This window comes from Piliocolobus tephrosceles, chromosome 7, assembly GCF_002776525.5.
Source record: "Piliocolobus tephrosceles isolate RC106 chromosome 7, ASM277652v3, whole genome shotgun sequence".
Classification (NCBI taxonomy): Eukaryota; Metazoa; Chordata; class Mammalia; order Primates; family Cercopithecidae; genus Piliocolobus; species Piliocolobus tephrosceles.
The window spans coordinates 47,963,460-47,989,112 of NC_045440.1; the positions used below are offsets into that span (position 1 = coordinate 47,963,460).

The 25,653-nt window shown below is 44.8% G+C and overlaps 2 protein-coding genes across 10 annotated transcripts in view; one reads left to right on the forward strand and one right to left on the reverse strand.

The window, feature by feature from the left end:
• Nucleotides 1-18,534: 18,534 nt before the first annotated feature.
• Nucleotides 18,535-20,149, forward strand: CEBPD (CCAAT enhancer binding protein delta). Its single transcript, XM_023190586.2, has one exon. The coding sequence runs from the start codon at nucleotides 18,942-18,944 to the stop codon at nucleotides 19,749-19,751; it is 810 nt and encodes a 269-aa protein (XP_023046354.1). The 5' UTR covers nucleotides 18,535-18,941; the 3' UTR covers nucleotides 19,752-20,149.
• Nucleotides 20,150-21,041: 892 nt separating this feature from the next.
• The window catches only part of SPIDR (scaffold protein involved in DNA repair), a 456,553-nt gene continuing 451,941 nt past the window's right edge, over nucleotides 21,042-25,653 (reverse strand). For 5 of the 9 annotated variants that reach the window (XM_023190580.2, XM_023190576.2, XM_023190584.3 and 2 more), the window contains one exon: nucleotides 21,042-21,732. Coding sequence is in view for 8 of the 9 variants with exons in the window: in XM_023190576.2 (XP_023046344.1) it covers nucleotides 21,589-21,732 (144 nt within the window). In the remaining variant the exon portion in view is untranslated. The remainder of the gene's footprint in view (nucleotides 21,733-25,653) is intronic. The other 4 variants (XM_023190577.1, XM_023190578.2, XM_023190582.1 and 1 more) reach the window with 1 other exon arrangement.

A 25,653-nucleotide genomic window follows, 5' to 3' on the forward strand; every position in this document is an offset into this window, starting at 1 on the left:
TCTTTTCTTGTGAGAAGTGTCTGTTCATATCCCTTGCCCATTTTTTGATAGAGTTTTTTGTTTTTTCTTGTAAATTTGTTTGAGTTCTTTGTAGAGTCTGGATATTAGCCCTTTGTCAGATGGGTAGATTGCAAAAATTTTCTCCCATTCTGTAGGTTGCCTGTTCACTCTGATGGTAGTTTCTTTTGCTATGCAGAAGTTCTTTAGTTTAATTAGATCCCATTCGTCCGTTTTGGCTTTTGTTACCATTGCTTTTGGTATTTTAGTTATGAAGTCCTTGCCCATGCCTACGTCCTGAATGGTATTGCCTAGGTTTTATTCTAGGGTTTTTATGGTTTTAAGTCTAATATTTAAGTCTCTAATCCATCTTGAATTAATTTTTGTATAAGGTGTAAGGAAGGGATCCAGTTTCAGCTTTCTACATATGGCTAGCCAGTTTTCCCAACACCATTTATTAAATAGGTAATCCTTTCCCCATTTCTTGTTTTTGTCAGGTTTGTCAAAGATCAGATGGTTGTAGATGTGTGGCATTCTTTCTGAGGCCTCCGTACTGTTCCATTGGTCTATATGTCTGTTTTGGTACCAGTACCATGCTGTTTTGGTTACTGTAGCCTTGTAGTATAGTTACAAGTCAGGTAACGTGATGCCTCCAGCTTTGTTCTACTGGCTTAGGATTTTCTTGGCAATGAGGGCTCCTTTTTGGTTCCATATGAACTTTAAAGTAATTTTTTTCCAATTCTGTGAAGAAAGTCATTGGTAGCTTGATGGGGATGGCATTGAATCTACAAATTACCTTGGGCAGTATGGCCATTTTCATGATGTTGATTCTTCCTATGCATGAGCATGCAATATTCTTCCATTTGTTTGTGTCTTCTTTTATTTCGTTGAGCAGTGGTTTGTAGTTCTCTTTGAAGAGGTCCTTCACATTCATTGTAAGTTGTATTCCTAGGTATTTTATTCTCTTTGTAGCAATTGTGAATGGGAGTTCACTCATGATTTGGCTCTCTGTTTGTTAATGATGTATAGGAATGCTTGTGATTTTTGCACATTGATTTTGCATCCTAAGACTTTGGTGAAGTTGCTTATCAGCTTAAGGAGATTTTGGGCTGAGACAATGGGATTTTCTAAATATACAATCATGTCATCTGCAAAAACGGACAATTTGACTTCCTCATTTCCTAATTGAATTCCCTTTATTTCTTGCCTGATTGCCCTGGCCGGAATTTCCAATACTATGTTGAATAGGAGTGGTGAGAGAGGGCATCCTTGTTTTGTGCTGGTTTTCAAAGGGAATGCTTCCAGTTTTTGCCCATTCAACATGATATTCACTGTGGGTTTGTCATAAATAGCTCTTATTATTTTGAGATACACTCCATCAATACCTAGTTTATTGAGAGTTTTTACCATGAAGTGCTGTTGAATTTTGTTGAAGGCCTTTTCTGCATCTATTGAGATAATAATGTGGTTTTTGTCGTGTTGGTTCTGTTTATATGATGCATTACATTTATTGATCTGCATATGTTGAACCAGCCTTGCATCCCAGGGATGAAGCCAACTTGATGGTCGTGGATAAGCTTTTTGATGTGCTGCTGGATTCGGTTTGCCAGTATTTTATTGAGGATTTTTGCGTCGATGTTCATCAGGGATATTGGTCTAAAATTCTCTTTTTTTGCTGTGTCGCTGCCAGGCTTTGGTATCAGGATGATATTGGTCTCATAAAATGAGTTAGGGAGGATTCCCTCTTTTTCTATTGATTGGAATAGTTTCAGAAGGAATGGTACCATCTCCTTTTTGTACCTCTTGTAGAATTCAGCTGTGAATCCATCTTGTCCTGGACTTTTTTTGGTTGGTAGGCTATTAATTATTGCCTCAATTTCACAGCCTGTTATTGATCTATTCAGAGATTCAACTTTTTCCTGGTTTAGTCTTGGGAGAGTGTATGTGTCCAGGAGTTTTTCCATTTCCTCTAAATTTTCTAGTTTATTTGTGTAGAGGTGTTTATAATATTCTCTGATGGTAGTTTGTATTTCTATGGGATTGGTGGTGATATCACCCCATTATCATTTTTGATTGCATCTACTTGATTCTTCTCTGTTTTTTTAATTAGTCTTGCTAGTAGTCTATTAATTTTGTTGATCTTTAAAAAAAAATCCAGCTCTTGGATTCATTGATTTTTTGGAGAGTTTTTTTGTGTCTTTATCTCTTTCAGTTCTGCTCTGATCTTAATTATTTCTTGCCTTGTGCTAGCTTTTGAATGTGTTTGCTCTTGCTTCTCTAGTTCATTTAATTGTGATGTTAGGGCATCAATTTTAGATCTTTCCTGCTTTCTCTTGTGGGCATTTAGTGCTATAAATTTCCCTCTACACACTGCTTTAAATGTGTCCCAGAGATTCTGGTATATTGTGTTCTTGTTCTCATTGGTTTCAAAGAACATCTTTATTTCTGCCTTCATTTCGTTATTTACTCAGCAGTCATTCAGGAGCAAGTTGTTCGTTTTCCATGTAGTTGTGCAGTTTTGAATGAGTTTCTTAATCCAGAGTTCTAATTTGATTGCACTGTGTTCTGCGAGACAGTTTGTTGTGATTTCTGTTATTTTACATTTGCTGAGGGGTGCTTTACTTTCAACTCTGTGGTCAATTCTAGAATAAATGTGATGTGGTGCTGAGAAGAATGAATATTCTGTTGATTTGGAGTGGAAAGTTCTGTAGATGTCTATTAGGTCTGCTTGTTGCAGAGCTGAGTTTAGGTCCTGGTTATCCTTGTTAACCTTCTGTCTCCTTGATCTGTCTAATGTTGACAGTGGGGTGTTAAAGTCTCCTGTTGTTATTGTTTGAGGGTCTAAGTCTCTTTGTAGGTCTCTAAGGACTTGCCTTATTAATCTGGGTGCTCCTGTATTGGGTGCATATATATTTAGGATAGTTAGTTCTTCTTGTTGAATTGATCCCTTTACCATTATGTAATGACCTTCTTTGTCTCTTTTGATCTTTGTTAGTTTAAAGTCTGTTTCATCAGAGACTAGTATTGCAACCCCTGCTTTTTTCCTTTCCATTTGCTTCATAGATTTTCCTTCATCCCTTTATTTTGAGCCTATGTGAGTCTTTGCATGTGAGATGGGTCTCCTGAATACAGCACACTGATGGGTCTTGACTCTTTATCCAATTTGCCAGTCTGTGTCTTTTAATTGGGGCATTTAGCCTATTTACATTTGAGGTTAATATTGTTATGTGTGAATTTGATCCTGTCATTATGATGTTAGCTGGTTATTTTGCCCGTTAATTGATGCAGTTTCTTCATAGCACTGATGGTCTTTACAATTTGGCATGGTTTTGCAGTGGCTGGTACCATTTGCTTCTTTCCATGTTTTGTGCTTCCTTCAGGAGCTTTTGTAAGGCAGGACTGGTGGTGAGAAAATATCTCAGCATTTGCTTGTCTGTAAAGGATTTTATTTCTCCTTCACTTATGAAGCTTAGTTTGGCTGGATGTGAAATTCTGGGTTGAAAATTCTTTTCTTGAAGAATAATGAATATTTGCCTCCATTCTCTTCTGGTTTGTAGGGTTTCTGCAAAGAGATCCGTTGTTAGTCTGATGGGCTTCCCTTTGTGGGTAACCCGACCTGTCTGGCTGCCCTTAACAACTTTTCCTTCATTTCAACCTTGGCAAATCTGATAATTACATATCTTGGGGTTGCTCTTCTCGAGGAGTATCTTTATGGTGTTCTCTGTATTTCTTGAATTTGAATGTTGGCCTGCCTTGCTGGGTTGGGGAAGTTCTCCTGGATAATACCCTGAAGAGTGTTTTCCAACTTGGTTCCATTCTCCCCATCACTTTCAGGTACACCAATCAAACGTAGGTTTGGTCTTTTCACACAGTCCCATATTTCTCGGAGACTTTGTTTGTTTCTTTTTACTCTTTTTTCTTTAACCTTGTTTTATAGCTTTATTTCAGTAATTTGATCTTCAATCACTGATACCACTCCTTCCACTTGATCGAATTGGCTATTGAAGCTTGTGCATGCACCACGTAGTTCTCATGCCATGGTTTTCAGCTCCATCAGGTCATTTAAGGTCTTCTCTACACTGTTTATTCTAGTTAGCCATTCATCTAATCTTTTTTCAAGGTTTTTAGTTTCCTTGTGATGGGTTCGAACATCCTCCTTTAGCTCAGAGAAGTTTGTTATTACATACCTTCTGAAGCCTACTTCTGTCAACTCGTCAAAGTCATTCTCTGCTCAGTTTTGTTTCATTGCTCATGAGGAGCTGTGATCCTTTGAAGGAGAAGAGGCATTCTGATTTTTAGAATTTTCAGCTTTTCTGCTCTGGTTTCTCCCCAACTTTGTGGTTTTATCGACCTTTGGTCTTTGATGTTGGTGACCTACAGATGGGGTTTTGGTGTAGATGACCTTTTTTGTTAATGTTGATGCTATTCCTTTCTGTTTGTTAGTTTTCTTTTTAACAGATCCCTCAGCTGCGGATCTGTTGGAGTTTGCTGGAGGTCCACTCCAGACCCTGAGAGAGAGAAGTATCACCAGTGGAGGCTGCAGAAGAGCAAATATTGCAGAACAGCAAATATTGCTGCCTGATCCTTCCTCTGGAAGTTTCGTCCCAGAGGGGCAGCCACCTATATGAGGTGTCTGTCAGCCCCTACTGGAGGTGTCTCCCAGTTAGGCTACATGGGGGTCAGGGGCCCACTTGAGGAGGTAGTCATTCCATTCTCAGATTTCAAACACTGTGTGAAAGAACCACTGCTCTCTTCAGAGCTGTCAGATAGGGACATTTAAGTCTGCAGAAGCTGTCTGCTGCTTTTTGTTCAGCTATGCCCTGCCCACAGAGGTGGAGTCTAGAGGCAGTAGGCCTTGTTGAGCTGTGGTGGGCCCCACCCAGTTTGAGCTTTGTTTACCTACTCAAGCCTCAGCAATGGCAGACGCCCCTCACGCAGCCAGGCTTCCACCTCTCAGACTGCTGTGCTAGCAGTGAGCAAGGCTCTGTGGGCGTGGGACCCACTAAACCAGGCACGGGAGAGAATCACCTTGTCTGCTGTTTGCTAAGACCTTGGGAAAAGTGCCATATTTGGGCGGGGAGTGTCCTGTTTTTCCAAGTAGTCTGTCATGGCTTCTCTTGGCTAGAAAAGGGAAATCCTCTGACCTCTTGCACTTCCCGGGTGAGGCAACACACCGCCATGCTTCAGCATGCCCTCTGTGGGCTGCACCCACTGTCCAACCAGTCCCAATGAGATGAACCAGGTACCTCAGTTGGAAATTCAGAAAATCATCTGTCTTCTGTGTCAATCATGCTGGGAGCTGCAGACTGGAGCTGTTCCTATTTGGCCATCTTGGAATACCTTCCAACTTTATCTGAGTGCTTTTGATTTCTTCTTGGTCATTTGTATGTCTTCTGTGGAGAAAAGGCTATTCAAGTCTGTTGTCTATCTTGTAACTGGGTTGTCTTTTTGTTGTTGAGTTCTAAGAGCTCTTCATATATTCTGGATACTAGACATTTATCAAAATATGGTCTGCAAATATTTTCTCCCATTCATTGGCTTCACTTTTCACTCTCTTTATGGTGTCCTTTGGTGCACAAACATTTTAATTTTGATGACGTCCAATTTATCTATTTTTTTTCTTTTGTTGCTTTGCCTTTCATATCATTACTAAGAATCCATCAACAAAATGAAGGTCATGAAGATTTACTCCTATGTTTTCTTCAGAGTTTGATGGTTTTAGCCCTTACATTTATATCTTTGATCCATTTTCAGTTAATTTTCCTATGAGGTGTGGTGTAGGAGCCGAAATTAAATCTCTTGTTTGTATATGCCCAGTTGTTTCAGCATTTTTTTTTTTTTTTGAGACTGTTGCCCAGCCTGGAGTGCAGTGGTGCCATCTTGGCTCACTGAAACCTTTACTTCCTGGATTCGAGCAATTCTCCTGCCTCAGCTTCCTGAGTAGCTGGGACTACAGGCATGAGCTGCCACTCCTGGCTTTTTTTTTTTTTTTTTTCATTTTTAGCAGAGACGGGGTTTCACCACATTGGTCAGGCTGGTCTTGAACACCTGACCTCATGTGATCCACCCGCCTCAGCCTCCCCAAAGTGTTGGGATTATAGACATGAGCCACTGAGCCCAGTCAAGCTTTTGTATAAGAGACTATTTTTTCCTCATTGGATGGTCTTATGAGTTTATTTCTTGACTCACGATTCTATTCTATTGGTCTATATGTTTATGCAGCACCATATTGTGTTGTTTACTATAATTTTGTAGTAAGTTTTGAAATTGGAAAGTGTGAGCCCTCAAAATTTGTTATTTTTTCCCCAAGATTGTGTTGAGGTTCAGGTCTGTTACAATTATCTATGAACCTGAGAATCAGCCTTTCTAGTTTTGCAAAAAGGGTCATTTTGAGTTTGATAGGAAATGCACTGAATCTGTAGATTGCTTTGGGCAGTTTTGTCATCATAACACTATTAAGTCTTTCAGTCCATGACATGGGTTTTCTTTCCATTTATTTACATTTCTTTACAATATTTTGTAATTTTCAGTGTATAACACACTTAAATTTTCAGGTCTTTGGTTAAATTTATTCCTAAGTATTTTATTATTTTCAATGCTATCATGAGTAATTTTTTTAAAAATTTCTCTTTCAGATTGTTCATTGCTAGTGTACAAAAATACAACTGATATTTGCATGTTGATCTTGTACCCAGCATCTTTGTTAATTTTATTTATTTAGCTCTAACAGATTTTTATGAATTAAAAAATGTTTTCTATAAATATAATGTCCTCTGGAATAGATACAATTTTACTTCTGCATTTCCATTTTGTTTGCCATTGATTTCTTTTTCTTGCCTAATTGCTCTGGCTAGAATTTCTAGTATTGTGTGTGTGGAAAGCAGGTACACTTGTTGTTCCTAATCTTAGAGAGAAACAGCTTTTGTTTCTCCCCATTGACTATGATGTTAGCTGTGGCTTTTTCATAAGTACTAATTATTCTGTTGATGAAATTCTCTTATATTCCTATTTTGTTGAGTGTTTTTATCAAGAAAGGACATTGGATTTTGTCAAATGCTTTTTCTGCATTAATTGAGATAATCTTATAGGTTTTTTCCTTCATTTTATTAATGTAGCATTGATTGATTTTTTTTCTGTATGCAGAATTAGCCTTGTATTTCTGGAATAAATCCTACATGGTTGATATGTAAAATCTGTGTAAAAGGTGGTTGGACTAAGCTTTGGTAGGTTCTTAGTTTTTATTTTATATATTTTGAGGATTTCTGCATTCCCTATATTCATGGGGATGTTGGTCGGCAAATTCTCTTTTCTTTCTTTTTTAAAGACAGGATCTTGGGCTGGGGTAGTGGCTTACGCCTGTAATCCCAGAACTTTGGGAGGCCAAGGTGGGTGGACCACCTGAGGTCAGGAGTTCAAGGCCAGCCAGCCAACATGGAGAAACCCCGTCTCTACTAAAAATACAAAAAATTAGCTGGACGTGGTGGCAGGTGTCTGCAGTCCCAGCTATTCAGGAGACTGAGGCAAGAGAATCACTTGTACCCAGGAGGCAGAGGTTGCAGTAAGGAGAGATTGTGCCATTGCACTCCAGCCTGGCTGACAGAGTGAGACTCCATCTCAAAAAAAAGGGGGGGTCTCACTCTGTCACCCAGGCTGGAGTGCAGTGGCATGATCATGGCTCACTGCAGCCTCAACCTCCTGGGCTCAAGTGACCATGCCTGGCCAGTTTGCAAAGTTTCTTCTCTTGTGATATCTTCATTTGGCCTTGGCATCAGGTAATATTTATATGGATTTATAGAATGAATCAGAAAATGTTCCCTCCTCTTCTTCCTTTTGGAAAACTTTGAGAAGGATTGATGTTAATTTTTCTTTTTCTGTTTTTTTGAGATGGAGTCTCGCTCTGTCACCCAGGCTGGAGTGCAGTGGTACAATCTCGGCTCACTGCTACCTCTGCCTCCTGGGTTCAAGTGATTCTCCGCCTCAGCCTCCCAAGTCGCTGACATTACAAGCGCATGCCACCATGCCTGGCTAATTTTTGTATTTTTGGTAGAGATGGGGTTTCACCATGTTGGTCAGGCTGGTCTTGAACTCCTGATCTCAAACACTCTGCCCGCCTTGGCCTCCCAAAGTGCTGGGATATAGGTGTGAGCCACCATGCCTGGTCAATTTTTCTTTAAATGTTTTTTACAATTCACCAGTGAAGCCATCTTGCCCTGAGCTTATTTTTGTTGAAATAATGTTTGATTACTAATTCAAAAACATTATAAATTTGCTCAGATTTTCCATTTCTTCTTTAGTTAGCTTTAGTAGTTTCTAGGAATTTGTTCATCTAGATTATTTAATTTGTTGGTATATAATTTATCATATTATTCTCATGATCTTTGTTATTTATATAAGGTTTATAGTAATGGCCTAGTTTCTTACCCGTTTTCATAATCTGACTCTTCTTTTTCTCTGCTCAATCTAGTTAAATCTAGCTGAATATTTGTCGTTTTTTGTTAATCTTGTTAAAAGAGCCAAATTTTGGTTTTATTGATTGTATTATTTTTCTGATCTTTCTTTCCTTTTTTTCTGTAATCTGTATTAATTCTTTCTTCTGCTAACTTTGGGCTTAGCTTGTTCTTTTTTTTTTCTGGTTTCTTTTTTTTTTTTTTGAGAGGGAGTTTCACTCTGTCGCCCGGGCTGGAGTGCAGTGGCCGGATCTCAGCTCACTGCAAGCTCCGCCTCCCGGGTTTACGCCATTCTCCTGCCTCAGTCTCCTGGGGGTAGCTGGGACTGCAGGCGCCCGCCACCTCATCCAGCTAGTTTTTTGTATTTTTTAGTAGAGACGGGGTTTCACCGTGTTAGCCAAGATGGTCTCGATCTCCTGACCTCGTGATCCTCCCGTCTCGGCCTCCCAAAGTGCTGGGATTACAGGCTTGAGCCACAGCGCCCGGCCTTTTTCTGGTTTCTTAATGTGTGAAATGATTGATCTGGGAGATTTCTTTTTCTAGTTTTAAAACATAGGCATATATTGCTATAAATCTCCCTCTGAACACAATTTTCACTATGTCCCATAAGTTTGGATATGTTCTATTTTTGTGTTGAATTATCCCAAAAAAGCATTTTCTAATTTCAGTTGTAATTTTTTCTTTTGCCCATTGTATGTTGTGTAAGTTCCACATTAATCGTGAAAACTGAGTTTTCCTTCTATTTTTGATTTCTAGTCAGAGAAAGATTGTAGTCAGAGAAGATGCTTTGTCCTATTTCAATCCTTTAAATCTGTCAAACTTGTTTGTGACCTAACATGTTGTCTGTCCTAGAGAATGTCCCATGTACAACTCAGAAGAATGTGTATTCTGCCGCTGCTGAGTGAAACAGTCAGTGTATGTCCATTAAGTCTAGTTGGTGTGTAGTGTTCTTTAAGGACTCTATTTTGTTATTCATATTGAAAATGAGGTATTTAAACTCCAACGATTATTATAAAACTATTTCTTCTCTCATCTCTGTCAAATTTTCCTTCATGTATTTTGGGGTTCTTTTTTGATATGTACTTCTAAAAAACTGACTTATATTCTTGATAGACTGATCATTTTATCTACATATAATGTCTTTGTCTCTTGTAACAAGTTTTGACTTAAAGTCTATTTTATTTGATATCATATAATCCACCTCAACACCTTTGTTTGCCATCTGCATTTCTACTAACTAAAAAGCACTTTTATCATTTTGCTTTTTTTCCCCTGTAGGCTTCATTTTATTTTTGTTCCTGAATTCAACTAATATTGCCTTCTTTTGTTCGATTTTTTTCTACCATACCATTTCCCCCCACTTATTGCCCTTATTTTTTATGTAAAGAATATATGGTAAAGAGAGGGGAAATGGACCAGGTGCACTGGTTCACCCCTCAGCATTTTGGGAGGCTGAGGTGGGTGGATCATGAGGTCAGGAGTTCAAGACCAGCCCAGCCAAGATGGTGAAACCCTGTCTCTACAAAAAATACAAAAATTAGCTGGGTGTAGTGGTGCATGCCTATAGTCCCAGCTACTCAGGAGACTGAGGCAGGACAACTACTTGAGCCTGGGAGGCGGAGGGGGCAGTGAGCCGAGATTGTGCCATTGCACTCCAGGCTGGGTGACAGAGTGAGACTCCATCTCAAAATAAATAAATAAATAAAAATAAATAAAAGGGGAAATGACTTGGCTGGGTGTGGTGGCTCACACCTGTAATCCTAGCATTTTGGGAGACCAACGCAGGTGCGTTGCCTGACCTCAGGAGTTCAAGACCAGCCTGGGCAACACGGTGAAACCCTGTCTCTACTAAAACACAAAAGTTAGCCAGGAGTGGTGGCCTATGCCTGTAGTCCCAGCTACTTGGGAGGCTGAGGCAGGAGAATTGCTTGAACTGGCGAGGTGGAGGTTGCAGTGAGCCGAGATTGCGTCACTGCACTCCATCCTGGGCACAGAGTGAGACTCCATCTCCAGAAAAAATAAAAAGGGAGGTGAGAAATGACTTGCCTAAGGTCACACACAAAATTCCCTTTATTTCAGAAAATCTTATTGAGTGCAAAATATGTGCCTAAAAGAGTGAAAGACACTAGAGAAAAAATAGTGTTACAGCTCTTAACCTCACCGTATTTGCATTTTTTCAGGAGAGACCAGGTTTTCTCTTTATTTAAACCTCCAGTTTACTTGATATTTTGCTCCTTTAAAAAAACAGACTTTATGGTTAGAGCAGTTTTATGTTCACAGAAAAATTTAGTGAAAGGTAGAATGCCCATAGGCCTCCTTGCTCCCATCCCAATACACACTCACTCCTTCACCGCCAATAATCTGAGCCAGCGTGGTGTGTTTTCTACAATCCATGAACCAACATTAACACACTGTTATCAACCAGTGTCCATAGTTTACATTAGTGTTCACTCTTGGTGTTGTACATCCTGTGAGTTTAAACAAATGTATCTACTATTATAGTATCATACAGACTAGTTTCAGTGCCCTGAAAGTTCCCTGTGGTCTACCTACTCATCTCTCCCTCCTTCCCGCTGAACCCCTGGCAACCAGTGATCTTTTTACTATGTCCATAGTTTTCCCTTTCCCTGGATATCACAGAGTTGGAATCATACAGCATGTAGGTAGCCTTTTCAGATGTGTTTCTTTCACTTAGTAATATGAATTTAAGTTTCCTCCATGTCTTTTCATGGCTAGAAACTGGGTGTATCGTAGTTTATCCATTCACCTACCAGAAGGTATCTTCCAGTACACCACTTTGATTCCCTTATTTCCATTTCTGTATATATTTTTAGCTTTTGTGTTAGTGTTTACTTTGAGGAATAACGATTAACTGTATATCAACCAAATTTTAATTAAATACCAACTGAGTTTCATAGTATACAAAGATCTGCTCCTTTACAGCTCTGTTGTGCCCCTCTTCCCACACTTTATGTTGTAGTATCACAAACTGCATCTTTATATATTGTGCGCCCATTAACATAGCTTTACAATTCTTGTTTCAGGGGTTTGTCTTTTAAACTATTTAGCAAAATGAAAAAGGAAGTTATAAACCAAAGGGTGTTTTTATATTTAACTATGTAGCTACATTTACCATTGTTCTTTATTTCTGCACGCTTTTGAGTTACTGTTTGATGTCCTTTTGTTTCATCCTGGAACACTCTTTAGGATTTCTAGAGCAGGTCTATTTGTGAAATACATCAGTTTTTGTTTAGCTGGAAATGTCTTAGTGTCTCAATTTTTGCTGGATGTGGTATTCCTGGTTGACTTTTTTTCTTTTATCCCACTGTCTCCTGACCACCATGGTTTTGATGAAAAACTGATTATTAATTTTATTCAGGATCTCTTGTATGTGATGAGTCATTTTGCTCTTGCAGCTTTCCAGATTGTCTCTTTTTGTTTGGTGTTCAATAATTTGACTATAGTGTTTTTAAGTATGGATCTCTTTGAGTTTGCTCTACTTGGTGTTGTTGAGCTTCTTGGATGCATAGATTCATGTATTTCATAAAATATGGGACATTTTGGCTTTTCTTTCTTTCTTTCTTTCTTTCTTTCTTTCTTTCTTTCTTTCTTTCTTTCTTTCTTTCTTTTTCTTTCTTTCTTCTCTCTCTCTCTCTTTCCTTCCTTCCTTCCCTTCTTCCTTTCCTTCTTCCTTCCCTCCCTCCCTCTTCCTTCCCTCCCTCTCTTTCTCTCTTCCTCTCTCTCTTTCTCTCTTTCTTTCTTTCTGATGGAGTCTTGCTCTGTTGCCCAGGCTGCAGTGCAGTGGCATGACCTTGGCTCACTGCAACCTCTGCCTCCCTGGTTCAAGAGATTCTCCTGCCTCAGCCTCCCAAGTCACTGACACTACAGGCATGTGCCACCATCCCTGGCTAATTTTCTTTGGATTTTTAGTAGAGGCAGGGTTTCAACATGTTGGTCAGGCTGGTCTCAAACTCCTGACCTCAAATGATCTGCCTGCCTCGGCCTCCCAAAGTGCTGGGATTACAGGTGTGGGTCACTGCACCCAGTCTGATTATTTCTGGTGCCTGTTTAAACCTATTGTTGTAACCTCCTAGTGAGTTTTCATTTCATTTCAGCTCCAGAATTTATAATTGGTTCTTTTTGGTTCTTTCTCTTTACTGAAATTCTCTATTTGGTGATACTTCATGCTTCTGGCTTCCTTAGTCCTTTGTACATGGTTTGCCCTAACTCTGAGCATTTAAAAGACAGGTGATTTAGTTTTTGTCCACTAAGTCCAATGTCTGGCTTCCTCAGGGATAATTTCTATTAATTTCTTCAGAGTATGCTTGTGAATGGTTCATACTTTCTTGTTTCTTTGCATGCTTCATAAATGTTTGTCAAAAACTCGGCATTTTGATAATTATGATGTGGCAACTCCGCAAAGTAGATTCTGCCCCCACCCTCCACCCCTGCCAAGGGTTTGTTGTTGCTATTTGTTGTGGGCTGTTGTTATTTGCTACTGACTTTTCAAAACTACTTTTGTAACATCTGTATTGTTTGTTGTGTGAGGCCGCTGAAGTCTGTGTTCCATTAACTTAGTGGTCAGCTAGTATTTTTAACAGAGTAACCTTAAATGCCGAAAACCCCCAACCCATAAAAGAAAGAGGGAAAATACAAACAAACAAACGAAAACGTACCTACAGAAACTCTTCCAGTCTTTAGAGATTGGCCCTGTGTTGGCATACTCCTTTAACACTTAGCCAGGTTGTTTATAATTCTGTCTTAACTTTCTCTTCTTGAATGTGCACATCTTGAAGGTCAGCCAGAAGTGGAGGCTCAGGGTCTTCTCAGGCCTTTTCTGAGCACTCCACCCATGGTGGGCATGCACATGATTCCCTGGTACACGCAAGAGCTTTTAAAGGCCCTATTCCCCCACTTATGTTCTTCCTCAAGCTCTTCCTTCCCAGACTTTCTGGTCTTTCTATTGCTTGTCTCAGGCTGCTACAGCCAGTACTTTTGCCCTTGCTGCTCTTGGCAAATGCCCAAATGCAAATGCTACCCTTGCTCTAGTCCATCAGGGAGCTGCCAGCCAGGTCCAAACACACTCCCCTGTTTCTTTGAGAACAGAGTCTGTGTTGTTCACTCTGGCACTAGCAGCCTGTGCCGGGAATTCATGCTGCCAACTTCATGGCCACCAGCGATCTGGAGAAGGAGGGATGGCAAGCAGGCAGTTTAAAACACCACAGTGCTCTCGTAGTACACTGCAGCAGCTTCTTTCTTCATTATACTTTCCCTGGTTGCTGTAAGTTTGTGGCTAGATTTCAGAGTTCTGTAAAAGTTGATTAGGACAGCTTTTGCCAGTTGTATTTGTGGAGCACCGGAATTCCTTACTATGCCATTTTTGGTGATGTTGCTTCTCTCATAATTCTTAAAATTTTGATTTTGTACTCATAGAAAGAACTTAATTTCTTTTAGACATTGATTTTAATAATATATCACTCTTACATACATATAAAAAGGACAATATAAGTAAATTGCTTAAGATATTCCCAAATGCTTTCATGTTCACTCACTGTCTCCTCTGAATCACTTTTCATTTCAGAGTCATTGCCCTGTGGGTTTTTATACACCACTGCTCTCCATTCCATCAAGACAGCGAGCACTGTAGCATTTCTTTAGAAAGTGCTCTCCACCATCATTCTCAGGATTCACTCCCAGCCACTGGCACCCGTATGTGGACAAAGACAAACATCCTAACTGACACTCTGGACAACAGTGATTGTCAGATGCATCTGAATTTCAATAAAATATTTTTAAAAGTGCACTTAATAATTGACAAGATGTGGGATGTATTTTTCCTGAGAAGTCAGATGAGGAAGTGATTAAGTAAGTCACAGAAAGCACCATCGAGGCAGACACCATTTTAAGCCAGTCTGTAACAGATGGAAGGCTCTTGCCAGCGGAGTGGTACAGAGGAGAAAGAGCTCTCGGTAGAACCATCAGCTTCACACACAGGAAACCAGGCAGGTCCTGGTATTTGGAGTTGAGTCAGGTGCCAGTTGTTGTGAGAGGAAACTGACTTCTTGAAGTGGGCAGTGGAGGGCTCCCACTTGAGAACTGAAACTCCATTCTCTAGGCCAAGAAAGCTTCAGCAGATTCTAAGGAACACAGTGATGTGACAGGCTCTCTTGGGCGGCCATCTGGAGAATGGATTGGACAGGGAGAGCAAGCTGTGAGTCCAGACCTGCTGCACCCTTCCTGGGGGAGCAGGTGTAGCTGCAGCATCACTGTCACCAAGGAGGCAGCTGGGGACCTGGGGTGCAAGGAGCCTGGCAGAGGGGCTGCCGGGTGTGGGCCAGAGATGGATGAATCCACTTGATGAAAACGTAGGCTGGGAAGAGAAACTGCTTTTCCTTCTCTGTTGTGGAGAATGTGAGCAGGTATTTGGCAGGTGGGACACCCACCCACAGAATCCAATGCCTGTTGTCAGCTCTGGCTACTTTACAATCTGGGGACTCAGCCTCTTAGATTCTCCAAGCTGAAGTACACATATAAATTGTTACCAGTCACAGCAGGTTTCAATGACATGCGCATGCTTTAACAGCATGAGGGGTGTGTGACCCCAACAATCAATAATTTTGTTCCTTTAACTCTTGTCCTTCCTTTTCCAAACTCACACATTGGCAATAAGGTTCATCCTAAAAAAGTCAGTATTTTTGGATATAAACATGTAACATATAAAAATTTCATGGCCAGGTGTGGTGGCTCATGCCTGTAATCCCAGCACTTTGGGAGGCCAAGGCAGGCAGATTACCTGAGGTCAGGAATTGGAGACCAGCCTGGCCAACATGGTGAAACCTCGTCTGTACTGAAAATTACCTGGGCATGGTGGCACACGCCTATAATCCCAGCTGGAGGCTGAGGCAGGAGAATTGCTTGAGCCCGGGAGACAGAGGTTGAGCCAAGTCTCAAGGCTCACAAGAGAGTGAGCCAAGATCGTGCCACTGTACTCCAGCCTGGCCAACAGAGCAAGACTCTATCTAAAAAAAAAAAAAAAAAAAAAAAAAAATTCACTACTGTGACACAAAAACACAGAAAAATAAGCCGTAAAGTTAGAATAGCCTGAAGGCAGAAGGTAAACAAAACCGTCTAATCTGATAGTTGAGAATAACAATCTGAAGAAAGCACTAAAAAGTTTCCCATCTCTTGAAACTTCATTTCATATTTACGTTTAGAGAGCAGTGCTCAAAAATGTTTTTATTTTTTCAGACTACAATTTGGAGCAGAACTGCTCTTCTGCCATCTGAAGTATCCAAATATGATCCCTAGGATGAGAGACAGTTGATTGTGGTCAACTTCATCCTATGAATGAAGGGAAGTCAGACTGGCTTTCGGACCCCAAGAGCATATATTAACAGCATATAATAACTCAAACACATTTTAACAGTTTTCAACCTCCTGAATTTCTTTTTTTGTTTTTTTTTTTGAGACGGAGTCCTGCTCTGTCGCCCAGGCTGGACTCAGCCTCCCTAGTAGTTGGGACTAGAGGTACCTGCCACCACGCCTGGCTAATTTTTTATGTTTTTAGTAGAGACGGGGTTTCACGGTGTTAGCCAGGATGGCCTCCATCTCCTGACCTTGTGATTTGCCCGCCTCGGCCTCCCAAAATGCTGGGATTACAAGTGTGAACCACCGCGCTGGGCCTTTTTTTTTTTTTTTTTTTGATACCGAGTTTCACTCTGTTGCCTAGGCTGAAGTGCAATGGCGTGATCTCGCCTCTTTGCAAATTCCGCCTCTAGGTTTCAAGCGATTATCCTGCCTCAGCCTCCCAAGTAGCTGGGATTACAAGGCACCCTGCCATCATGCCCGGCTAATTTTTGTATTTTTGTAGAGACAAGGTTTCACCATGTTGGCCAGGCTGGTCTTGAACTCTTGATCTCAGGTGATCCGCCCACCTGGGCCTCTCAAAAGTGCTGGGATTACAGGCGTGAGCTACTGCGCCAGGTCTAGGCAAGAGCTTTCTAACCGCTTCCTGTAAAGCACCTCAATATGCATCACTGTCATGTAAACTCAACTTAGTGTTAATAAACGTAGCTTTGGGAGGCGGAGGCAGGTGGATCACGAGGACAGAAGATCGAAACCATCCTGGCTAACACAGTGAAACCCCGTCTCTACTTAAAATACAAAACTAGCGGGGCGTGGTGTCATGCGCCTGTAATCCCAGCTTCTCTGGAGGCTGAGGCAGGAGAACCGCTTGAACCCGGGAGGCGGAGGTTGCAGTGAGCTGAGAGTGTGCCACTGCACTCAAGCCTGGCGACAGAGCGAGACTCCGTCTCAAAAATAAAAAGTAATTATATTGACTATCGGAATCAGTAAATCATCTCACTGAAAATAGTCTGAGTTGTTTTTAGGAGGATATGGTTATCCCTTATAAATATTTATTTTGCATTCCCTAAGTGATTAGGGAGGGCTTTAATAGTGTTTCTGTGGCTTCTTAAATATATGAGAACGAAAAAAATTGTGCTAGAACTTTTTCTGGATGTAAGTCCACACTTACATGCATTGCTGGATTCGAGTCTTAATAGGTAATTGTGTGACATCATCATTGCGTACCCTCTCAGTAACTCTAAAGAAATACATTTGTTCTTTAGGAAACCTATTAAATATCCCATAATGCAACATTAAAAATGACCTCTGGAACTGACTGCAGAAACTGCGCAGTTAGTAGGCTTGGTGTTCTGACGCAGATCTGGTGAGAGGCCTACGGAGGAAGAGACTCGACATGGAGCAGGTGTGACTAGGGATAGTGATTTAATAGATTTGGGCTGGGCATGGTGGCTCACGCCTGTAATCCCAGCACTTTGGGAGGGTGAGGCCGGCGAATCTCTTAAGCCCAGGAGTTTGAAACCAGCTTAGACAACATTGTGAGATCCCATCTCAATTTTTTTTTTTTTTTTTGAGAGGGAGTCTCGCTCTGTCGCCCAGGCTGGAGTGCAATGGCACGATCTCGGCTCACTGCAACCTCTGCCTCCGGGGTTCAAGCGATTCTCCTGCCTCAGCCTCCTGAAGAGCTGGGATTACAGGCACGCGCCACTATGCTTGGCTAATTTTTGTATTTTTAGTAGAAATGGGGTTTTACCATGTTGGCCAGGCTCGTTTCAAACTCCTGACCTCAAGTGATCCGCCCACCTCAGCTTCCCAAAGTGCTGGGATTACAGGCATGAGCCACTGCGCCCGGCTGAAAACACCTATATTTTAAATTTAAAATAATAAATGGGTCTGACCAGAAATGCCTGCCTCAAATTGCAGGACACATGACAAAGACCATCCTTACTTAAGATATTTTCAGTGTGCTATGGGTCTACCGGGATGTAACCCCATCATCAGCCAAGGCCCATCTGCACCCTGCTATAACTACTGGTAGATATCTTACCTGTCTCCCAAAAGGGATCCAACTGCTTTAGGTTCAAGGCACTTTTTTGGAATATTTAACAGGGAAAGAGCCTGGAACTAAAAACAGGTCTAACGCAAGATACCGCCACACGATGGCACTGCTTCCGTAGACCTGGAAAAGACGCGGGCGCGGGAGCTGGCGGGGGGGCGCTGGGCTCTGCGGGGTTGGGGAGTGGCGTGCGGCGGGAGGGCCCGCACCTCGAGGGGCCGGCGGAGGACACGATGTCGTGACTGCGTCTCCCCCATCTGCTCTGCTTTTGGCGAAGGGGTCGCGCCGCCCTTTCGGCCAGGACGCAGCAGCCGCGTCGCTGGGCCTCGACCCCCAGGGCCGGCCGGACCCGGGACCTCCGAGGAGAGCAGCGAGAACCGTCCCGCATTCCCCGAGGCGCCTGAGTGCGGTGCGAGCAGCCCTCCCCGCCTACCAGGCCGCCGCCTGGGGACCTCATGACGAGGCTGTTGGTGTCCCCACGTCCCGTCCCCCGCGCCTCTTCCCGCATCTGGTCCCACGGTGGAGGCGCGGGGCGAGGGTCTCACACGCGTGCCCACGGTCGGGGGGCGTCCCTGAACGCGCAGGTCCTCTCCCACGTGTCCCCCCCCCCCCGCCCTCCGGCGACAGGAGCCGGCCTGCGGCGCGCTTGCCGTGGCCAAGTCCTGGTTTTGATTTCACTTCCAGCCCCTAGGAGCGAGGAGGTTCCAAGCCCACAAACAGGAAGGAGAGAAGGCCCTGGAGTGCGGGCAGAGGGAGTGTCATTCCCAGCAGCGCAGCGCGGGCCGGCCCGGGCCGGGGAGGGGGCACTAGCGCGCATACCCTACTGCAACGCGCCTGGGGGTCCCCCGGGTCCGGGAGGGGGTCCAGGGGAGGAGCAGAGACAGGACGTGCCCCGGAAGGCTCGGGACAGCTCCGGGGGGCTCCCAGGGCGCCCCCGCCCCTTCCCCCTCGGCCCTGGGGCGCCCCCGCGGTGCCGGGGCGGGGCGTGCACGTCAGCCGGGGCTAGAAAAGGCGGCGGGGCTGGGCCCAGGGGGGTGACAGCCGCTCTTGGACGCAGAGCCCGGCTCGACGCCGCCATGAGCGCCGCGCTCTTCAGCCTGGACGGCCCGGCGCGCGGCGCGCCCTGGCCTGCGGAGCCTGCGCCCTTCTACGAGCCGGGCCGAGCGGGCAAGCTGGGTCGCGGGGCCGAGCCGGGGGCCCTAGGCGAGCCAGGGGCCGCCGCCCCCGCCATGTACGACGACGAGAGCGCCATCGACTTCAGCGCCTACATCGACTCCATGGCCGCCGTGCCCACCCTGGAGCTGTGCCACGACGAGCTATTCGCCGACCTCTTCAACAGCAATCACAAGGCGGGCGGCGCGGGGCCCCTGGAGCTTCTGCCCGGCGGCCCCGCGCGCCCCTTGGGCCCTGGCCCCGCCGCTCCGCGCCCGCTCAAGCGCGAGCCCGATTGGGGCGACGGCGACGCGCCCGGCTCGCTGCTGCCCGCGCAGGTGGCCGCGTGCGCACAGACCGTGGTGAGCCTGGCGGCCGCAGGGCAGCCCACACCGCCCACGTCGCCGGAGCCGCCGCGCAGCAGTCCCGGGCCGACCCCCGCGCCCGGCCCGGCCCGGGAGAAGAGCGCCGGCAAGAGGGGCCCGGACCGCGGCAGCCCCGAGTACCGGCAGCGGCGCGAGCGCAACAACATCGCGGTGCGCAAGAGCCGCGACAAGGCCAAGCGGCGCAACCAGGAGATGCAGCAGAAGCTGGTGGAGCTGTCCGCCGAGAACGAGAAGCTGCACCAGCGCGTGGAGCAGCTCACGCGGGACCTGGCCGGCCTCCGGCAGTTCTTCAAGCAGCTGCCCAGCCCGCCCTTCCTGCCGGCTGCCGGGACCGCAGACTGCCGGTAACTCGCGGCCGGGGCGGGAGAGACTCAGCAACGACCCATACCTCAGACTCGACGGCCCGGAGCGGAGCGCGCCCTGCCCGGGCGCAGCCAGAGCCACCGGGCACCCGCTGCAGTTTCTTGGGACATAGGAGCGCAAAGAAGCTACAGCCTGGACTTATACCACCACTGAACTGCGAGAGAAGCTAAACGTGTTTATTTTCCCTTAAATTATTTTTGTAATGGTAGCTTTTTCTACATCTTACTCCTGTTGATGCAGCTAAGGTACATTTGTAAAAAGAAAAAACCAGACTTTTCAGACCAACCCTTTGTATTGTAGATAAGAGGAAAAGACTGAGCATGCTCACTTTTTTATATTAATTTTTACAGTATTCGTAAGAATAAAGCAGCATTTGAAACCGCCCCTGCTTCCTATATTCGCAGTGACTGCCGCCCGCCCGCTGGTGGCGCAGGACCCGGCTGGGGAAGGGTGCGTTCCGGACCCGCAGCCAGCGAGCACCAGGGAGCCCGGGCGCCAGGTGTGTGTGTGGGCGGGCGGGGGGATGGGGAGTAGGCCTGAGCTGCTCAGGAGAGAGGGTCTGTGTCGCTTTTGAAACGCCCTAAAGGCTCCCTCCTAGTCTTATTTAACTTGCTTAAGCTCGGTGGAGCACGGCTGAGCTCAGGTAAGCTAGCAGTTTTCCAGCAGAAGGTGCGCTCCCCAAGAGGTGGGGAAGGGTTGGCTGTTTGGGGGGCCCCTGCTAAGAACAGTCCAAGAGCTCCCTAACTGTAGAGGCTGCTGGAAGGGCGAGGGGCAGAAGCCCGGCTGAATCATCTCCCACTTTCCCGGGACTTTGCTTTCATTTTCCTCAGTCTTGTGGACAGTCAAGATTTTCAAAAGTGCTCCAGAAAAGCCGGAATAGTCATGTAGTGGATTAAAAGGGCAGTCAAAAAACTGCTTTTAAGACCAGCTGTCTTGCCTGTAATTGCAATGTTTTAAGATTTAATTTTAAAAAAGCCTTCTGCCTTTACCCCAGGAACACTTGGTATCAGGCACCATTTCTTGGTCGTAGGCTGCTACGTGTTTCTTATTAACCATAGCCTGTCATGATTATATTTCTATGAGGGAGGCAACAAAATATAGTGTCCAAACATGATTAATTCTTGGTTTAAATCTCTGCCAGCAAAGCAAATGATAACGGACTGTTCCTTAGTCTGTGATCTTTGCTCTCCGTGCACATTACCCAGCCTGATTAAACAGGTGTGTGGTGGAGCCAGCTATCTCCACCACCATTCAGCAGAGCGACGATCAGACCGGTTCAGAGAGCTACACTTTATGGGTAACAGTTTCACCTCTGATACAGTTCCCTAGAACATTTTCCAAAAAGTAGTGAACTGCAAAGTGCTTAAGTTTGACATTTTATTGTAATAGAACAGTAATATAGTATGTGGCAAAGGTTTACGCTTTGCAGGGTATTCTTTGGGGGAATGTTAAAACAAATAACTAAGAAAAACATGCTCAATCCTGGTAAAATGTTCAACTTGTTAAAATTACAAATGAACAAAATTTTTTCTTCTCATATATTGCCTAAATACCAAATGAAGAGCTTAAGCTTAAGATTCAACGTGAAAACAAGAGTAAATATGTTCCTAAATTTGCAGGAAAAAACAGATAAAACTGTAGAAAAAGGTATTTTGATTTACAGTTCACAAAACTATATCTTAACATTTCCCCAGAAAAATACGTTTCAAGATCGGAAACTACATTCACTGTGTCCATAGTTAACAAGTAACTACCCCAAATCACCACCACCACCACCTCCCTTGCAGCCACATTGCAAAGTTCACAGATCCTGCGGCAACTCCTAGTGTTCTGCAGAGGCCCCTCCTGCACTCAGAAGCTCGATTTCCTCCAATCCAATGCAGCTGGTCGGGTGGGCGGTTACGGACTGGACGAAACAATTTAACAACCCCACCTCCTTTCCCAGGACACTCTTCACTTCGTAGCTCTACAGTGATAAAAGGCACGCTGGTTAAAGCAAACAGCCTGGGACATACTGTTCCCAACAACACGGAAAACCAGAGAGCCACAGTGGGAATGCCCTTTCCCCAGTCCACAACCTTCCACGCCTCAAATGGCTGAGAACAGTGGTAGGAAAGAGAAACAAATGAAGAGCTATTACATATATATATATCCATTTATTTTAGCAAGTGAAGGAACTACCCCATTTTGGTAAATGAATTCTATTTTTACTTGGGTGGGACATGATGCACACAGGCTCTGCTGGGAAGGCCACGGCTGGGCACACAGTGCCCACAGCTGTCTCCCACTTCCTTTAGGACACTTCCTCAATCTAGCAACACTTCCGGTCAAGGGATTTCCTGGTGCTTTGCCCTAAACTTCCTTCCTTAATAGGATCCCATTTCTTCTAGAGTTAAACTGGGCTAAAATCCTCTGTGTTTTTGTAATGAGACTTCGCTTTTTCTTCAAATTCTTTTTGGTTAGTCCCAGGTGAGTTTCATCTCCAGATAAGACAGGTACAGGGAGTCCTTGGCCCCCATCCCTGACGAAGCTGAGAGGGTGTGGTGCACCCCATTATAGATGAAGCTGCAGAATGCCGCTGCGGGTAGGGTTGAAAATAAAGCCTCAAAAGCACTGAGATATTGCAGCTCTGTCTTTCTGGGAGATTAAAGCCCTAGAAGGAAACGCCATTTGCAGTGTAATATCACGGGCACCCCACACCCCTCCTCTGTGCAAGGCACTCGTCAGTTGCTACAGCAGTTCTGTTTGGTGTCTATTAACTTATCCCTCCCATCATTATGGTGTCATGGCCAAAGAGACTGAGGCTGGAGAAGCCAGACAATGTGGCCAAAGCAGGCAGAGTGTGGCTCCTTGGTGCCCTTCCCTTCAAAAGTGCGTGTCTCACTGCCTTTCCCTGAGTTTGAGCTGGCTTCAGTGTCTGGCTTCTCATGAACAGAGTGCAGTGGAAGGGACACCAAGTGATGTTCCATGCTTGGTTAGGAAAGGTGCCCAGCTTCCAGCTGGCCCTTGGGATCCACACACATGCTGTGAGGGAGTCCAGCCAGAGCTGCAGCCTGGACATAGGAGCCTTCTGTGACTCCTGTCAACCTTGGGCGCTAATGCCCAGTGGAGCCAAGGGGAGCTATCCTGATGGAGCCCTGTCCAAACAAGAGTTCTGTGCACAGAATGAATATTGATGCCACCAAGTTTTGAGATGGTTTGTTTTGCAAAAATAAATGTCAGGATCAGTCTGGGATGTGAACGCTACTGATGCCAACTCGTGGGGGGACTTTTATTTTCCCATTTGTAAGATAGGTATGATGCCTATTCACTGTGTTTTGTCAAGAATTTTGGCTTCCTTGGTGAAAAAGAATAAAGTCAACAGAATGGTTTAATGTAATGGTGGGGGAAGTGGGTGTTACTGGTCAAGACAGGTGAAGAGACAGAACTTGGCGATGGAAGCTGAGGCCTTCCCAAGGGCTCTGAGGTGGCATGGATGGCAAGTGCAGCTGCTTGCTCGCTCCCAGCCACTGTGAGTAGAGCTGGGCATGGGGTAAAGAGCCTCCTAAGTTGTCTACTTCCAGGCTTGGAAGTTACCCCACAGTCCACTGGTGTTGGCCCTGAAACCAGTGCACCCAAAAAGGTGTTATTGAGGGGTTTATTACGAGCTCATGTGGGCCCGTCACTGAAGAGATGGCAGTGAGCAGGACAGACTCTCCAGGCTGCTGGACTGGCGGTGACACCAATGGGTACAGAAGCAGAAGCAGGGGGTCACCGCACGGGGAGGGAGGGTGGAGGTGGCATGCTGGACATCCTTCTGTCATCTTACAGTTTCAGTTAGTCTTGCATGTTTGTGCAAGTGTGAAACAGATGACCCTGTGGTCTTCTGGAGTAAAAGTACACAACTCTGACTTGGAAAAAGCCAGCAAAAAATCATTTATTTGTAAAATGTTAGGTTTGGCTATATTATCTGTAAATGGAGTTTAAAATTTTGTATTATTATTTTTTTTGAGACTGAGTCTTGCTCTGTCACCCAGGCTGGAATGGAGTGGTGTGAGCTCTGCTCACTGCAACCTCTGCCTCCTGGGTTCAAGCAATTCTCCTGCCTCAGCCTTCCACGTAGCTGGGATTATAGGCGCACACCACCATGCTGGCTAATTTTTATATTTTTAAGAGAGATGGGTTTTCACCATGTTGGCCAGGCTGGTCTCAAACTCCTGACCTCAGGTGATATGCCCAACTGGGCCTCCCAAAGTGCTGGGATTACAGGTGTCAGCCACTGTGCCCAAGTAATAAATCTTTTTTGTGTGGGAGAAATTAACATGGAGAGTGTTAAACAACCATATCAGCAGACTCCCAAGCACTATTCATATGAATGTGCGTCTGCACAGGTGTAAAATGTGCTCTCTCTTAAAAAGTCACTATATATGTTCCTTTAACTTTTCCTTTTCTGAAAGCTAAGGAAACAAACTTCAAGTTCCATGTCACAATAATGTTACTATTGAGAAATGAGATGCACAACTACAGACAATCCTATTGTTTTCACATCTGCAGCTTGAACACATTACAGTACAGGCATAAAGCTTAACACTCACATATCTTAACCGAAACAGTACATTTGCCCCAGGGAATGGAGTCACTGATCTTGTGGAAAGCCCCAATTTGATTCTCTGAATTTTGGTGAATGTGCATGCTCACCCAGAAAACTGACAGAATCCATACTGGGTATCTCTCAGCTAATGTCTCTACCTAGGCCTCTCTGGCACCTATCTTCTATCAGCTTCTTTCCAGATCTGCAGTAAAGACCTGATCAGCCACTGTGAGTAGAGCTGGGCATGGGGTAAAGAGCCGCCTAAGTTGTCTACTTCCAGGCTTGGAACTTACCCCACAGTCCACTGGTATTAGCCCTGAAACCAGAGCACCCAAAAAGGTGATATTAAGGCCGCTGCCACCCTCTGGCTCTCACCCAATGCATGCACATACACATACACACATGTACGCATATGTCAAGCAAATGTGCATACACAGCATAGTCAAGTGGACACATATGCACATGGGCATGGGCAAAAGTGCTCTGAAGCACACACACTGCAGAACGTGCACACACGTGCACTCAGGTACACACACCTTTGAGCTCTTTATAAGCAGGGCTTTTACCTATGGGAATATTCTAGTTGACAAGTTAAATGTATAGGAGGAACAAGCGCCTTAGCCAGAAGGAAACCAAGTGAAGGAAGGAAGATTTCTGCCAGGGTTCCTGGTCTCTGGATCTCTAAAGAGGGGTGGGGATCGGAAGGGGTGTCAAGCACTGTCCATTGCTGGAGGCTTCCTGGGTGGTGACCAGCTACGCCCAGCAGGCAGCTGCTGCCACAGCACTGCCCCGCCCTTCTGAGTAGCATGGAGCAGCTGGAGAGCTGTGTGCCATGCCCAGGTGTTGTTGGTTCAATCTGTTGAGGTTGTGGGTTTTGGTTCATTTTGTCATGCGTTCTCAAACGCGCATTTCAAATGCTTTCTCCCAACATTCTCCATCAAGATGCGTTCCCTGAAAACTCAGATCTGCCATCTTTAGCACCTACTCAAACCCCCCTAGTTGGAAACTTCTACCCGGTCAGCTGTGGGCAGTTCCCCCCTTTCTGGGCACTGCCTCCTCCTTTCTTCCTCCCTCCCCACAGGACTCAGACAAGGAGACAAGGAATTGGCCGACAGGCACCGCTGTGTGGTCGGTTGCCTGCTATACACTTAAACTTCCTTAAGGACAGAAAAGCACATGTGCTGTTCCCCATTATGCCCCTTGGGCTGGCTCCCAGCTCTGCAGGTGGTCACTCTGTGGGGCAACAATGACTTTCCCTCTGTGGAATGTCTTTGCCTTGGGCACTGCACTCATCCCCCTAGCAGGGAAATATGGGCA